This window comes from Peromyscus leucopus, chromosome 10 (genome assembly GCF_004664715.2).
Source record: "Peromyscus leucopus breed LL Stock chromosome 10, UCI_PerLeu_2.1, whole genome shotgun sequence".
Classification (NCBI taxonomy): domain Eukaryota; kingdom Metazoa; phylum Chordata; class Mammalia; order Rodentia; family Cricetidae; genus Peromyscus; species Peromyscus leucopus.
The window spans coordinates 11680220-11696146 of NC_051071.1; the positions used below are offsets into that span (position 1 = coordinate 11680220).

The window sequence follows — 15927 nt, forward strand, 5'->3', positions numbered from 1 at the left end:
TGAGAATACAATGAGCAGAGCTGAGATGAAGTCTCACTCTGATTTCCAGAATGGTCTGATGAAAAGTCTAAAGGGCAGGAGGTACAGAACAATGACCACTTCTTTATCTGCACTTTCATATTTATTATTATGAGACAACTTCCTACAACTTATAAACATAAATCCTAAGGAAAGTTATCTCCCCTAATTATATTCCTTTATACCTGTGATTGCATTCGCCTCTCCTATCTTTGAAAAATTAGTAAGTTCTTTTGAAGAAATAGACTATAACTCACTGTTTACATTTTTCATTCCCCACTCTGTGAAGCTAAATGTTTACTGTATATTCATTAACTGCTAGGCACTAGAGTTGAAGATTACACTGGATTCTTTTTCTTAAATTTAGGATAGGATACTGGCTTCTTAAATTATTAAATTTTAAACACGACATTGCTGTACCCTCATTATGTAACAAGAAAAATGGAAGAGGCAGGAGCTAGCCATTTCTACCTTCTTCTCCCATGCCCTTAAAAAGCCATGTGGTGGGCTGGATCCCCTTAATCCCAGCACTTGGAAGACAGAGGCAGGTGGATCTCTGTGAGTTTGAGGCCAACCTCATCTACATAGAAAGTTCCAGAAGAGCCAGGGACCTGTCTCAAAACAAAACAAAACAACAACAAAAAACCCAAAAAGGCCTGTGGTTCTTGAGGCACATATCCATAAGTCTGAAATAGTTTGGTGGTTTTGTACTTGTGAAATAAAGGTCATTGTTACTTAACTCACTAAAATCTGGCTTCCTACTTCAACTTTTAAATCAATTGCTCTGATAAGCATAATCAAAGTTTTCAACCCATTATTTTTGGACCTACTCTTCCTGGGAATGTTCCTTTGTGAAGACTTTAAAATATTAATTTAAATTCCTCTTTACTACTGTTCAAATTAAAAACCAGTCTCTCGTGGCTCCTCATTCCCTCTCTAGTAGCAGACCAAGTAAAATATTGGGGGAGTCAGAGGTGTATATAAAAAATACTTTTTAATGAAAAAATTCCTTTTCAGGCTGGAGAAATGGCTCAGTGGTTAAGAGCACTGACTGCTCTTCCAAAGACCCCGAGTTCAGTTCTCAGAACCCACATGGCAGCTTACACCTGTCTGCAACTCTAAGATCTGACATCTTCAGACAGACAGACATGCAGGCAAAACATCAATGCACATAAAATAAAAATAAATTATTAAAAAAATTTATTTTCTAAGACTGTACTTGAGAACCATGTAATTGACTTTAATATTAATGACATTTTCCCATTCATACAGTTTCCTTAATAGAGACTTAACAATAAACAGAGAACTGAGAAAAATGAACTTACCTTCTTTCCTGTCACTCTTTCCCATTAGAAAATCTTCTGTATAGGGTGTCATATCCAAACGTAAAGGGAAAGAAAAGTGTGTGTTCACTTTCTCTTTCATCATTGTGACCATATTAAATGTGTATCTCATAGTATTGAAACTCAGAATACGAGGTAACTTCTTAAAACATGCCCTGAGAAGTGAGGAGAGGAAACAAAATGTTAAATACTTAATTTCAAAAATATCTTAGTTCTATTTATATTTGTGCTAGAACTATTTTAATAATCAGCTTAAAGCAGCAATATTCTAAGTCACATAAGTGTGTGTGTGTGGGGTGTGTGTGTGTGTGTGTGTGTGTGTGTGTGTGTGTGTGTGTGTGGTGTGCGCGTGCAGGCACATGTATGTGTAGTGGGGTACTTACCCATTCAGGCACCTGTGGGAGGCCAGGAGTTAATGTTAGGCGTCATCTATTGTTCTCCATATTATTTCTTTTATAGTTAAAATATCTCAGTATTTATTGTTTTTAGTGTGTGTGAATATGTGCACACTCTATGCGTGTGGGAGAGGTGGGCAGAAGAAAATTTGCTGGTGCTGGTCTTCTACTTCCACAATGTGTGTCCCAACAATCAAACTTGGGTTGCAGGTCTTGGCAAAAAGTGCCTTTACTCACTGATACCTTGCTGGCCAGCCACCTTTTTTGGTTTTGCTAGACAAAGGGTCTCTCAATGAACCTAGGGCTTGCCACTGGCATCTTCTTGTTTCACCTTACAGCACTGCGGTAGCAGACACCCATGCCCATGCTGGGTCTTCATGCAGTGTTTAAAGACTTGAAAATTTATTTATTTACAAGTGTATGTATGTACGTATGAATGCATGTGTGTGTGACAATCAGAGACAGCTCTCAGGAATCTGATTTCTCCATCCACCTTGTTGATGCGGGGTTACTGTGTACTGCAGAATAGCTGGCCTGTAAGTTTCCAAGTGAGTAGTCTCCATGTCCTATCTTCCTTCAGGAGTGCTGAGACGGCAGATGCATACACCACCACATTCAGTGTTTTATGAAACTGAGGAGGGTTCTAGTGGTTGAACCTAGGTCTTTAGGCTCGTGCTCTATTTAAATGCTTTTAGCTGCTGATCCATTTCACTGCCCCTCCCCGCAAGCATTTCAACAGAAGTAAGGGAAAGACAAAGGGCTAGGAAGATGACACCGTTGGTAAGGTACCTGCTATGTATGCACAAGAAGCTCAGGCTCAGATCCCAATACTCTGTAAAAACCTGGTGCGATGCCATGTGCCTATCTATATGCCCAGCACTGAGAAGAAAGAGACAGGCAGGTCCTTGGGACTTGCTGGTCTGACAGCCTACCTAATCAGCAGACTCCATGTTCAGTGAGAGACCCTGTCTTAAAAAACAAGATGGAAAGATACCCAACACTGACCTTTGGCTTCCACATACACATCTATGTGTGTCCCGACACACGGTACACACACGTACATTCACATACCACACACATCCAAATTAAAAGGTGAATCATGAAAGAAGAGAAATACATAAAAGTGAAAGAGACTATAAATTGTATAAATTGGTAAAGGGAGCTAAGTTTTTTAAGATTTTTTTTTTAAAGATTCATTTTTATTTATATGTATTTCAGTGTTTCTGTATATATGCAAGCCATATGTGGGGGTATCTATGGGGCCAGAAGAGCACTGGATAACCTGAAGCTGGAGTTATGGTTTTGGTTTTTTGAAGACAGGGTCTCACTATATAGCTCCTGTCATCCAAGAACTGTACTCTGTAGCCCAGGCTGGCCTCAAACTCACAGAGATCCACCTGTCTCTGCCTCCTGAGTGCTGGGATTAAAGGAGTGCATCACACTACTCGCAGCCCCAGAAGCCAGACGTACATACAGGCAGTTGAAAGCCATGGGATGTGGGTGCTAGAAACCGAACTCAGGACTTCCGAAACACCAGGTGCCAAGCAGCTATCTCTCTAGCCCCCATTTTTGCTGCTTTTAATTGTTTGCTTGCTTGTGTATGTGTGTGTGTGTGTGTGTGTGTGTGTGTGTGTGTGTGTCGCATTCATGAATGTAGGTGCCCTCAAAAGCTCACCTGGAGCTGGAGCTACAGATGATTGTGGGCCACCCACCATGGGTAACGGGAAGTAAACAAAAATCCTCGACAAAAGCATTATGAACTGTTCACTAAGCCATCTCTCCAGTCCCAGTTAGCCCCGCCCCCCACCTTTAAATTTAAGGACAGTTTAACTCTTATTTTCTAAGAAATTCTATAAAGAACTGTATCTCAAGGAAAAGTATTTATGATGAATACATCAAAACATGAGCCAAACAAAATAGTGTCAATACATGTAATGCAAAGGGAAAACCACTTTGAAAGTACTATTAAACAAACAAAAACAATCAACAGTCAGCTGTTTAAACAACATTTCCAGGCCAGAGAATTCAGTTCCACCTGGACTATACTGTCATGAAGTATATGTTCATCTGCATATGCTATCTTAAGAGACCAGAATTTCAGAATTTGGAACTAATTTTGATCTTTCTGTCATTCCATATCTTCAATTGTTAAATGGGAAATAATTTTGATATTAATAATAATAGTAGCACTTTACTACAACATGATGTCGTATTAACTGAATTTAATCATGTAAAATTCTGAAAGTACTTCCTAAATAAAAAACACTGTGTAAAACCAGTTCTTATTCTTGTTTGTTTTTATTTTTATTTATTTATTTATATTTTTTTTGAGACAGGGTTTCTTTGTGTAGCTTTGCGCCTTTCCTGGAACTCACTTTGTAGACCAGGCTGGCCTCGAACTCACAGAGATCCGCCTGCCTCTGCCTCCTGAGTGCTGGGATTAAAGGCGTGTGCCACCAACCGCCCAGCTCCAGTTCTTATTCTTTAGGAACCAGTCACTAAAACTAGACATCTGAGTCATTGCAGACTGACAAAAATGATCACTCTTGTTGTCTTTCATGTCTACCCTTAGAAGACACAGAATGCTGGCAAGTCTGAAGAGTCTTATTTTCAACCCTACTGCATATGCTACATTAAAGCTCACAGTATAATAAAAGTTACTGATTGATACTGAGCTCCAGACAGCTAATATTACCTGAGTCACTCTAATGTAATATTTATTCATGTTAATTATATCACACTTATACACAGTAGTAAAAGGTCAACACTGGCTTCTCTGGTTTGTCTTTAATTGCACTGGGTGGTTTATCAAAATGATAAAAATCACATTTCAAAAGGCATTACCTTTTTTCAGCTCTGACCTTCTTTCCACAATGAGAACAGGTGTACATGTTGTCCCCTTCTAAGGTGTCTTTAATAGTAACTTCATCAAGAGATTCCTGTGTATAAACCCACATTGGGAAGTTGACATAATGCAATTGGATCAGAAAGCACAAAGAAAAATCAATTTCTTTCTTTCTTTTTTTTTAACAAAAAACAAATTTAAAATAATTTTTTCTTTATATGAACTCTAACTTTTAAAAGATATTTACATTTTGACCAGGAAATAACCAGTTTTGTGGTCTATTTTTAATGCTTATTTAAATAGCAAAACATGAAAGAAAATATATGAAAACAGCTTCTCAAGACAATGAATTTGCTTTATATATATTAATCATAAAACAATCTCAAGTCATGTCCAGTATCACTCACATAAATATTCTTCATATCTGCCACCTGGCACCTCACAGTATAAAACTCTTCGGCAGTCTGACTAACATGTTCACAATCCTAGATGAATCAACAAACAAAAATTAGCATTTTATTATAAGCTTAAAAAAAACCCTTATAAAACAACAACAGACTGGTATACTTACCAAGGACACAACATTGTTTGTGATCACACCTCCAAATAGGCTTTTGACAGTATTTTTCTTTAATATAAAAACAAATCAAAGTTGGTGATTAAAATTCAAAATTGTATAAACTTCAAACACATTTTTCAATATTCTGGTACTAACCAGTTCTGGAGACATCTCTTCAACTTTAGTAATCAGATCTGTAAAAAACTCTGTCATATCTTTCTGCTCCCCAGTATTAAGAGGCTGCTTGTCCATGGTGTATGTTTTACAGAAAGGTCTAGGGTTATATGCTTTGCATTCACTCTCCTGCAAGAGAAAAGGGAAGGAGGAAATATCCATAAGAAATGGCCAGAACATTCTTGAATGAACAGCAACAACAACAAAGTCACACAAGGTGGAATATGGCACTGATTCCAGCACTTGGAAGGTAAAGGCAGGAAAATCAGATATTCAATGGTAGCCTTGGCTATACAGGATCAGAAACTCCTGGGTTTACAAGAGACCCTCACTCAAAAATGTAAGAACAAGAAACAAACAAAAACCCCAAATCCACCAAAACAAGAAAACTAATCTCTGTCCCTGCACAAAACATGATGAAAACCAAACTCAAAACAGCAACACAAGTGATAAACCTATAAAGTTTCAACTATGTAGCCCAGGCAAACTTCAAAATAATTGTGCCTGCTACACCGAAAAAACCCTGTCTCAGAGGAGGGGAAAAGCATCAGGCTGTAGGGTAACTTCTAAATTAGATTACTGATGGGAAGGATCCAGTCTATTGGGGGTGGGGCCATCCCTGGGTCGTGGTCCCAGGTTCTCTAAGAAAGCATGCTGAACAAGTCAGTAACAGCACCCCTCCCACTGCCTCTGCCTCAGCTCCAGCCTCCAGGTTCTTGCTCTGTTTGAGTTCCTGTCCTGACTTCCTTCAGTGATGGACTGTGATGTGGAAGTATAAGCCAAGTACACCCTTTCCTCCCCATCTTGTTTTTGGTCATGATGTTTCATCATAGCATAGAAACCCTAAGACGACCAGTGATAGGACCAAGGACTAGAAATGAAGGACAATGAACAGAACATAGGTAACTCAGTTGTGAAAACAGTGAGTCTTAACAAAGACACTACAATCTTTATAGTCACTATCTTAGGTATTTTTTTGTTTTTGTTTTTTGTTAAAAGATAATCTAATTAGTTTTCCTCCACATTTTTCAAACATACCATTAAATATGTAAACATTTTCTGAAGCTCCAAAAGAGTGGTTTTGTGCTTCATATCTTCTGAATACTGAAAGTCAAGAACAAACTTGGTCAAAACACAAGTGGTGGCATTTGGACACCCTAGCAGATCTACAATGTGCTGAAAACTACCCTCTTTATCCCTTCAGTCCTAGGCAAGAAAACACCTCACATGTCACTCTTTCATTACCATTATAGCTTAGAGGAGTCAGAGTACTTTTCCATTACACTAAATACAGTGATGGCCATTATGACGGGAAACTAAAGAGAGAGAGGCCTTTTTCAAATTGCTTTCTAAATCACCCCCTTTGGTACTGTACTGATTCACAAGAATAATGAGCACTTCAAGTATGTACTAAATTCCCTTATAGAAGTTAACCCACATATAACAAATCACATTTCTGTATCAATTAATTCTATCTTTACTTTTTGTGAAACAGTACACTTCAACACTAAAGAGGAATATTATTCATGATTTTATAAACAATCTAAACATCAAAACACTATAATTCATGACTGGGAAATCTGGCTATACTTACAACCTAATTGCTTTTTATTTATTTTTTAAATCTATTAATTTGTGTGTGCTGCACACATATGCATGGAGGCCAGAGGTCAACCACTGGTGTTGACTTCAGAACGGTCACCTTATTGTTTGATGCATGGTCTCCCACTGTGACCACCTGTTCTTTGGCTAGCCTGGCTGGTCAGCAAGCTGCAAGACTGCCCTGCATCACCCCCTCCCACACTGGGATCACAGTGGGCATGACCATACCAAGTGTCAAGTTCAGAATGTTGTGGCTTGTGCAACCAAGCTCTTTGCCAAATCAGTCCTGCTTCCCTTACAAAAAAGACAACAGATTCTGGAGCTGTTTAAGATAGCCTGTGTGGTGCTTTAAATAAGAATGCCCCCCAGAGGTTCATATATTTGAATATTTTAGGGAGTGGCACTATTTGGAAAGATTAGGAGGTGTGGATTTGTTAGAGGCAGTGTATTACCAGGGGCGGGCTTTGAGATTTCAAAAGCCCAAGCTAGACCCAGTGGCTGGCGCTCTGTGTCTCTGTCTCCTCTCTCTCTCTCTCTCTCTCTCTCTCCCTCCCTCCCTCCCTCCCCGATCCCCACTCCCAGCCCCCTGCATATGGAGGTCTCAGCCACCATGTTCCCTGCCATGACAACAACGGACTAAAACTCTGGAACTGTAAGCCTGCCCCAATGAAATGCTTTCCTTTGTAAAAGCTGGCCTAGCCATGGTGTCTCTTCACAGCAATGGAACACTGACTAAGACAGCCTGGAACTTGGAACCCTCCTACGCCCACTTCTCAAGTGCTAGCATCACAGTACGCTTCCATGACTAGTGGAGTTAGATCTGAATACAGGCCTCTAGGAGAGATCCACACACATGTCAAACCCTGAGTAGACAAGGCTGAACTTCAACTTCAGTGTTAGAATAAATCTACAGGGAGGAATTACCACCATTACAATATGAACTAACTCTGAAGCTGCTGAGAGTACCATGCATATTAACGCTACCATTTGTTCAGAGTGATACATCAGCTGTTTGTGCCAATCTTATGAGGAATAAAAGTAACATGGTTTTGCTATTTAAGAGTTTGTTAAGGACACACTAAGGATTAAAAGAAAGAGAGAGAAATCGGTCCAGAATATATTGAAAAAAATTTATAGCTAATAAGTTTGAATAAAAGGGATCAACAAACTGGCAAAAAATAAAGTATGTATACTTTCAATATGACAGTTCTGATATTTCGTAAGATTCTGAAGTCATTTAAATTGTAAATTTCTAAAATATAACATATCTAATATAGGCAAAGTGCTACCTCTGAAAGCAATTCCAGAACTTGAGAGGTATGAGCAGTTCAATTTACCCCGAACTAAACGTAAGTCTGAGGCTGCTCTAGGACATGACACATGAGAACTTTTCAAAAAGATGAGATTAAAAAAAAAAGTTTTCTTTGAAACAGGGTCTTTCTCTGTGTAGTAGTGGCTGTCCTGGAACTCACCATGTAGAACAGGTTGACCCAATCTTGAGGTCTGCCCATCTCGACCTCCCCAGTTGTTGAGTTTAAGGTACGCACTACCACACACAGCTAAGTAAAGCAATTTTTAAAAATACAAAATGTTATGTCGATCAAAATTCAACTGAAAAATATTTATTTTATTTTTGATTCTGTTGTGTGCTTATGTGTCTAGGGGCAGGAAGTAAGTAAAAGTGCCTGTGGAGGCCAGCGGTGGTGTAGGACCCATTGGAGCTAGAATTACAGATGGTTATGAGCAGCCTGCCATGGGTGCTGGGAACTGAGACTTGTCCTTTGGAAGAACAGGAGCAATATCTATCTATATCTTTAGTCCTAAAGTTTAGTTTATAACTGAAAATGTTATCTAGAAGACCTACTCAAAATAAGCACATCTAGTGTTCTTTCTGTTGATGCTAATTACTGACAATGCTAAAAATTTAAGGTGTTTATTAATATGAACACAAAGCACCAAAAGGTATGACCAAGTCATTATGGGGGGGGGGGGTTTAACTGAAAATATGATTCTTTGGTAACTACTGCTTTTACAAAACAATACAGATTGATCCACTCGATTCGGTTAAAAGACTTTAGATAAATTAAACAAACCCATTATGGAACCATTTTTAACTATCATCAATCTAATATAGACACTACATTTTTAAATCCAACATAACTAAATGTAAAAAGACCTCAACTCATATGAGTATAATATAAATCGAATAACTTGAAGAGTAACTAAAACAGATTAAAGGATTCAAACAAGTTCTATACCACATTATAGTAAAAAAAAAAGGGAAAAGAAAAGATCAAGGCCATTCATCAAAAGAAGTATAAAATCAGACATTAAAAAAAAAACCCAAAATCCACAAAGAACATGTTTCTCAAAGGAGGTTCACAAACTGATTTATTTTGGGTTAGGAATAAAATAAACAAATTCAGTTTCTGATATTACTGATTGTTTGAGAGTTTATAATTTTTTTTTTGTTTTTTTTTGTTTTTGTTTTTCGAGACAGGGTTTCTCTGTGTAGCTTTGCGCCTTTCCTGGGACTCACTTGGTAGCCCAGGCTGGCCTCGAACTCACAGAGATCCACCTGGCTCTGCCTCCCGAGTGCTGGGATTAAAGGCGTGCGCCACCACCGCCCAGCGAGTTTAATTATTTTTATGTGGTTAATATCTGTATTTCTTTTTATTGAAATACAATATAACTGTGCATCCACAAACTATGTGGTGCTTTGAGAAACAAATTATTCCACATAATGAACCTTCAAGTAAGTGTAAATAAAATTAAAATACACTAAAATAGTTAGCCATGACATAATATTTTTGTTTGTATGTTTTTGGTATGAATTAATACCATGTAATATATTTCTTAAGGTTCACGAATAAGGGTTTGATTTATAGTTTGAAACTGTACCTTAGCAGTGAAGACAGCCTGCCTTGCCTCAGGTATCATATAAAGCTGCTGAATAGTGGAAGCCAAGTAACAAGTAGCTCCAAGGTTAGTCAAGCCGACAAACCGGCATTCTGCACGCACATCCTCATGAGGCCAGTAGTCCCACTTATAAGGTGCATGGGCTGCTGATAAAAGAGGGAGGAGAAGATGCCCCCAAACAAACTTAAACATATCTTGATTTGATTGGGAGCTATTGCCTTTATTAGTTAGCTAATTAAGATGTATAGAATATTGTAATTTAAAATATTAATTATGTAAAAAAGCATATTTTAAAGTTAATTAATTTTAAAAACTCAAAAAAGTCAGTATTTTACTTGGTATTACATTATTTTATGAGAAGAAAGCTCAATTATTTAAAATACCTACATTTTTCTATTTTATATACATTTAAATACATTTAAATACATTTCTACATTTTTCTATTAAAAAATGAGTGCTGAATAGTCTATCAAAAATGTGTGCAACGAAGTATGTGAAAAGTGGATTCTCTAAACAACGTCCTTTGAGGTTTCACGTCTGGGTTCAACTGTATAAAGATGCAATGAAAAGAAGAAGGCTCACACTGCATGTGCTGGGCCATAACCCAGTTGTGTATCAGCCTGTAGTTCTCAACAGACCCTTTGACCATCTCCACCAGCAAGTCATAGGCGGCGGCCCGGGAAGAGTGTGACTTGCACTTTGGCTGCCGTCGGTCCTTTAGACTGGGCAACAAAAACAGAAGATTGAAGATATCCCTTAAAAATTCCTAGGAGGTAAGAAGAAAGCAGGTGTTAGCTACCACTGGCTATCAATGATATTCCAAATACAGTAACACACAAAATAAAATGGATAATGAACTAACTATACTTGACTAAACTATTATTAAATCATAGAGGTATTAAACATCGTTATCATTTGAAAATCTTACCAGTTATTTTTCTGGAGGAAAATGGAATGGAAAGGACCCACCTTTTACTCTTCCCCCCTCTTCCAATTTCATAGCTATCCTTACAGACTATTCATCCACACTATTATTATTTTCATTTGTAAACTACCAAGATATTCTATTAGGCGTTGTTATTCCATTTGCCAAGTCCCACAGGTGCTTCTCCATCAAGTAAACAACAAAAACAGCAGCACTTCACCTACCCTGAGAGCCACTCACTCCTCAAAGTCCCCAGAACAAAAATCAGAAACATTAAGAACCTCACTAGTTGTAACAACTGTGGCAGATGCCAGAGTTGAGTTAAAAGAGATGAATCTCTTTACCAGTATATTCTTAGTTTTGTAAACTCTAGACACAAGGTTAACCATGAGACGGGCCTAAACTGTTTTAATGGAATTAGTTTTCAGATCTTCATTTACAACAGACTTTTCTCCTAAATTCAATCTGTGTAACGTGTTACCTTTTGGGTTATGAAATTAAAAACTGATTAAGCACATTTTAATACAGGCTTAAGTACAAATAGAAAAAGAATTACTTCGAAGAAAGTAAGGCACACCCAAGAGCATGGGTGTAGGCTTCTCAAAGGTGAACTCACCCAGATTATACTCATTTCTCCAAAAATTCATTCACTGAAAACTGCACATCTGTATAAATATACTGTGGTCATAATCATCTCTTACTTCCCTCTCTATCCTAACTAATGTTTATTCATCTTGCAACATGTGCCTTTCCCAACTTCATGTTCTTTTTGCTTTTTAAATATCCACTGAATGCACTATTGCTGCTCCTGTATTGCTGCCATCCCTCCAATAGCAACCATTAACTGCTGAACGCTCCTCAACTATGAAAGAAGCCTCATATTCACTTCATCTTTTCTAATTATTTTCCTTTGCTCTATTCCCTAGTTATCTCTTACACATCCCAAACATTACTAAACTATTTACCCTGGGGTATAGTACCTCATAGGGTACTGAGTAGAAAATCTGTAATATATGAAGAGTCAATTATCATCACTCTGTAGTAAGACTAGCCTTTGGCTGGCGTCTGAAAACTTGACTTGCACGACCAACTTTCCTACCTGACAGCAGTGGCTCACTGTACCTGACTACATGTAGTTGATACTAAACATCCATTCTGCTTTTAGGAACTCTTGAATTTCAGTAACTGGAAATGTAGGACACATGCTATATTAGAGTAACCACTGGAAGAATTAATCATGTTCAACTCCACTATAACAAAAACTAGCCATGAGCCCACTGCTTAGCCCTGTGAATCCTAATGAATCACTCAACCTGGGGTGATACTGAGAACTCAGCCACAAGAATCCAAAAACACTAAAGTCAAAACATTTTAAATGCTTTTACCACTATCATGTTTTCCTCCTCTAATCTTACTATTTTCAAAGGATATAAAAATATACTTTCCAAATTTGCAAAGGAAAACAAGACTGCCTAATAAATATGCAAAGTGATTTGAGTTTTATTTCATAGAGATGACGAGATTTTATCTATTTTAGGATTCAGAAGTGAGATTACTATCATGGAGACATAAAGCAACATAATTACCTGCACTGAAAAACAAACACTTCAATAGCAAATCTGAACTGGCTAATAACTAACTTTACAACAAACTATTTTTGTCAATTAACTCATATAAAAAGAAAATGAGCTCTATACTACAGAGAGCTTAAAAAAGTATACTTAAAGCCTGTGATGAAAGTATTCTACCAGAAATACTGAGCCAATACATGCTTACATGAATATTTTTATTTTCTTTATTCTGAGCCTATCAGAAAAGCAGGTAACTAAATGAAAGAGAAGAACTCATTCAAACTGCTACCTGAGAGAACTATTTTGTTTGGTTTGGTTTTTGGAGACAGATTTTTCTGTGTAGCCCTGGCTGTCCTAAAAATCATTGTGTAGAACAGACAGACCTCAAATTCACAGAGACCCACTTATCTTTACCACCTGAGTGCTGGGATTAAATGTGTGTCCCCCTGCATCATGCCTCAATATTTAAAATAGTTTTTGGTAATAAACAACAATGTAATACAGAAAAAAAATGGAACAACCATGGTTGCTCATGTAAGTACTGCCAGCACGTAGGAGGTAGAAACTGAAGGGTCAGGAGTTTAAATCCATAGTTAGCAACATAGAATAAACCATAGTAGGCCGGGCGGTGGTGGCGCACGCCTTTAATCCCAGCACTCGGGAGGCAGAGACAGGCGGATCTCTGTGAGTTCGAGGCCAGCCTGGGCTACCAAGTGAGTTCCAGGAAAGGCGCAAAGCTACACAGAGAAACCAAAACTCAAAAAACCAAAAAAAAGAATAAACCATAGTGTTCAAAGCCAGCCTGGATTACCTCAGATAGTTTCAAAGCAACCAACAAACCCATAGCAACAAAAAATTATCAAAGCACAACTATTCCCACTATAAGTATTACATGAACAACATTTCTGAGATTGAACATGTAGAGGCCTACACTTGCTCAGAGAATAATGGCACCTGCTGCCAAGCTTCATCTTTATATCCCTGGAACCAATGTGGTAAAAGAAGAGAATTAATCCCCAAAAGCTGTCCTCTCATAGGCCATGGCATGAATGTGCCCACATACTCACAGGAACACAAAATGAACATGCCTATCTATATTCCCAACATTTGGAAGATAAAGGCAGAAGGATGAGGAACTCAAGGCCAGCCAAGTTCAAGACAAGCTAAGTCCAAATAAAGCTCAAAACCAGATTGGGTTTCATAAAACATTGTCTCAAAAACAAATAAAATGCCACAGGAAAGTCAACACACACAAGACCCTTTTTCCCCCTTATACCGGCCAACTTTGTTTCCCTTTTTATTTTTTCTGTACAATGTTATAAAAAACAATCAGTTTTCTATTTCCATTTATGTATTTGAATATTCTTACTGAATAGAATGATGGGAAAGAGAGAGAGGGCCTTGAAAAAAATCATACAGCATAAAAACTGCTGACATCAATGCATATTAGGAGAACCAATACATAAAAAAACAGTATATATGGTGGGTTCTGAAAAAAAAACAAAAAACTGAAAGTGAGAGGGATGTTCTGGCATATGACTCAAGTCTCTGTAGGCCTAGCACTCACACATAAAGCTAATCAACTGAATATTGGCAATAAGATATGATAGTGTTATTTCATAAGTTCTATATTAAAATTAATTTTAATCAATTAAAAGCAGTAAAAAAATCACTAACAAGCAAAACAGAGGGGTGGTGGGTTTTGTTGCAGAGTAAATGAAATACAAGAAACTTCACTGTATAGCATGTATTTATCTAACAAGTCATGGAAATCTTCTGCTTACTGTTCATATTAACACATAAATAACCTTCAGATAACAGCTCTCAAAATCAGAACTAATTTCCTCACTACAGGAATGAGAGACAAGTGCCGATGACAAAGTGAAGAAAAGAGGGAGAAAAACAACAACAATATTAAGAGTAATTAGACACGCGTCAGCATAGTCATTAGGAATTATAAATATTTAATACACATTTCAAGCAGAACTTTCAAATATGAAAGCAGGGGTGAAACCATCACAGACCAAATAATTATCACTAATGATTCTACTAAGTAAGGATTCCTACACAACAGAAAACACACGTGGAAACATTTTCACATAGGAAACATTAAAGCAGAAATTCCACTAAGTAGCAGGAAGTAAAATTTGTTTTTACATTCTAAATATATATTCTAAGCTTCCTATTTTTCATTGTTAATTTATTCAGACTTCATCATGAAGCTCAAACTTCGTCTGGATATACTGTTGTACAATGTAAAAAGAAGCTTCAGCTGTCCTGTATCCACACATTTTAAAGCATACCTGTCCTTCTCTGGAGAACTTGAAGGGTGGTTTGTGTTTAATAACACTTGTTGCCAGCCTGAGCAGTCCAGAAAGCCCGTCATCTTCTACAGCACCATCTAGGTGATCAAGGATCTCCCGACTATTAATAAAAAGAACACAAAAGATAAAGATTTTCTTTATCTTTGTTGAATGATGTAATTGTTAATTCTGCAGCACACTTTACCTGCGAATACAGTCAGCCAAATGTCTTGCCAAAGCATCTAAATCGAGGAGTGTTGTCTTGAGAGAAAAAGAAAATACAAATTCAAATACATTTTTATTTTTGGTGTTAAATTAAAAAAAAACATTATTTCCTTATATGTAAGGAACTAGAACAGAACAGAAGAGTATTAATACAGCAGAGAAGTTAGGACAGCACCCACTGCTTAAACATTAGTACACATGCCCTCACTAAAGGACAAGTAAAACCATCAACACCCACATGCAAAGCTTGGGTCCATTAACAACTTAATAGGTACTTTTCCGAACATACCTGACTAGCGTCCTTTATGTGTATGTTGTCCACTAATTTGCATAACAACCAAAAATATTCTTTACATCCAGGTTTTAACATTGGTTCTTCTTCATAATCATCTATCTATTAAAACAAATTTGCCTTGTGAAATCATTTTAAAAATTATAATGTATTTAAACAAGAACAGACTTTACGAAATAAAACGCCTACACAATTCAATAGTACTTGAACTCTAAGAAAAGATGAATGAGTTCCTGGTGAATTCTGTAAAATCATAAACTCAGAAGATAAGGAAACTTTTAGAAAAACAATCACAAACTGGGAATGGTGGTGCATGCCTTTAATGCCAGCACTCTGAGGTCAGAGTTTGACGGACATCCTGTAGTTCAAGCTCAGATTGGGGGACAGAGTTGAAGCCCTGTCTCAAAAACATAAAACAAAACAAAACAAAAAAAAAAAAACAAGAAAAGAAAAAACAATCTCCAATTATCTGGAAAAGATACGATCAGAGGAAAACATGCAAATGCTACATTATACAGTTTTAAAATTATTAAAAATATTCATTAACAGCCTTCTGAATTTATTATGTGGTAAAAAGCTTTTACAATATTAGTGTAACACTAGATTTAAAAAAATCTGAAAATTACATGAGTTAAAATAAAAATCAAATATGTTACTTAGTGAGGAAAGGGGCTACACCATCATTTTTCAACTTGGTAGGGACAAACAAAGCTGAAATCAAAACACACAGATGTTGTTAGTGGCTGTGATGCTAAG

At 37.2% G+C, this 15927-nt stretch overlaps 1 protein-coding gene across 4 annotated transcripts in view; it reads right to left on the reverse strand.

The window, feature by feature from the left end:
- Usp34 (ubiquitin specific peptidase 34) overlaps positions 1-15927 on the reverse strand; it is a 190767-nt gene that overhangs the window by 51012 nt on the left and 123828 nt on the right. For 3 of the 4 annotated variants that reach the window (XM_037208944.1, XM_037208945.1, XM_028876366.2), the window contains 11 exons: positions 15169-15273; positions 14860-14915; positions 14655-14775; positions 10438-10621; positions 9838-10001; positions 6373-6438; positions 5317-5463; positions 5173-5229; positions 5009-5086; positions 4601-4695; positions 1344-1516 (listed from right to left, as the gene is read on the reverse strand). In XM_037208944.1, the coding sequence (XP_037064839.1) occupies positions 1344-1516; positions 4601-4695; positions 5009-5086; positions 5173-5229; positions 5317-5463; positions 6373-6438; positions 9838-10001; positions 10438-10621; positions 14655-14775; positions 14860-14915; positions 15169-15273 (1246 nt within the window). The remainder of the gene's footprint in view (positions 1-1343; positions 1517-4600; positions 4696-5008; positions 5087-5172; positions 5230-5316; positions 5464-6372; positions 6439-9837; positions 10002-10437; positions 10622-14654; positions 14776-14859; positions 14916-15168; positions 15274-15927) is intronic. The other variant, XM_028876367.2, reaches the window with a different exon arrangement.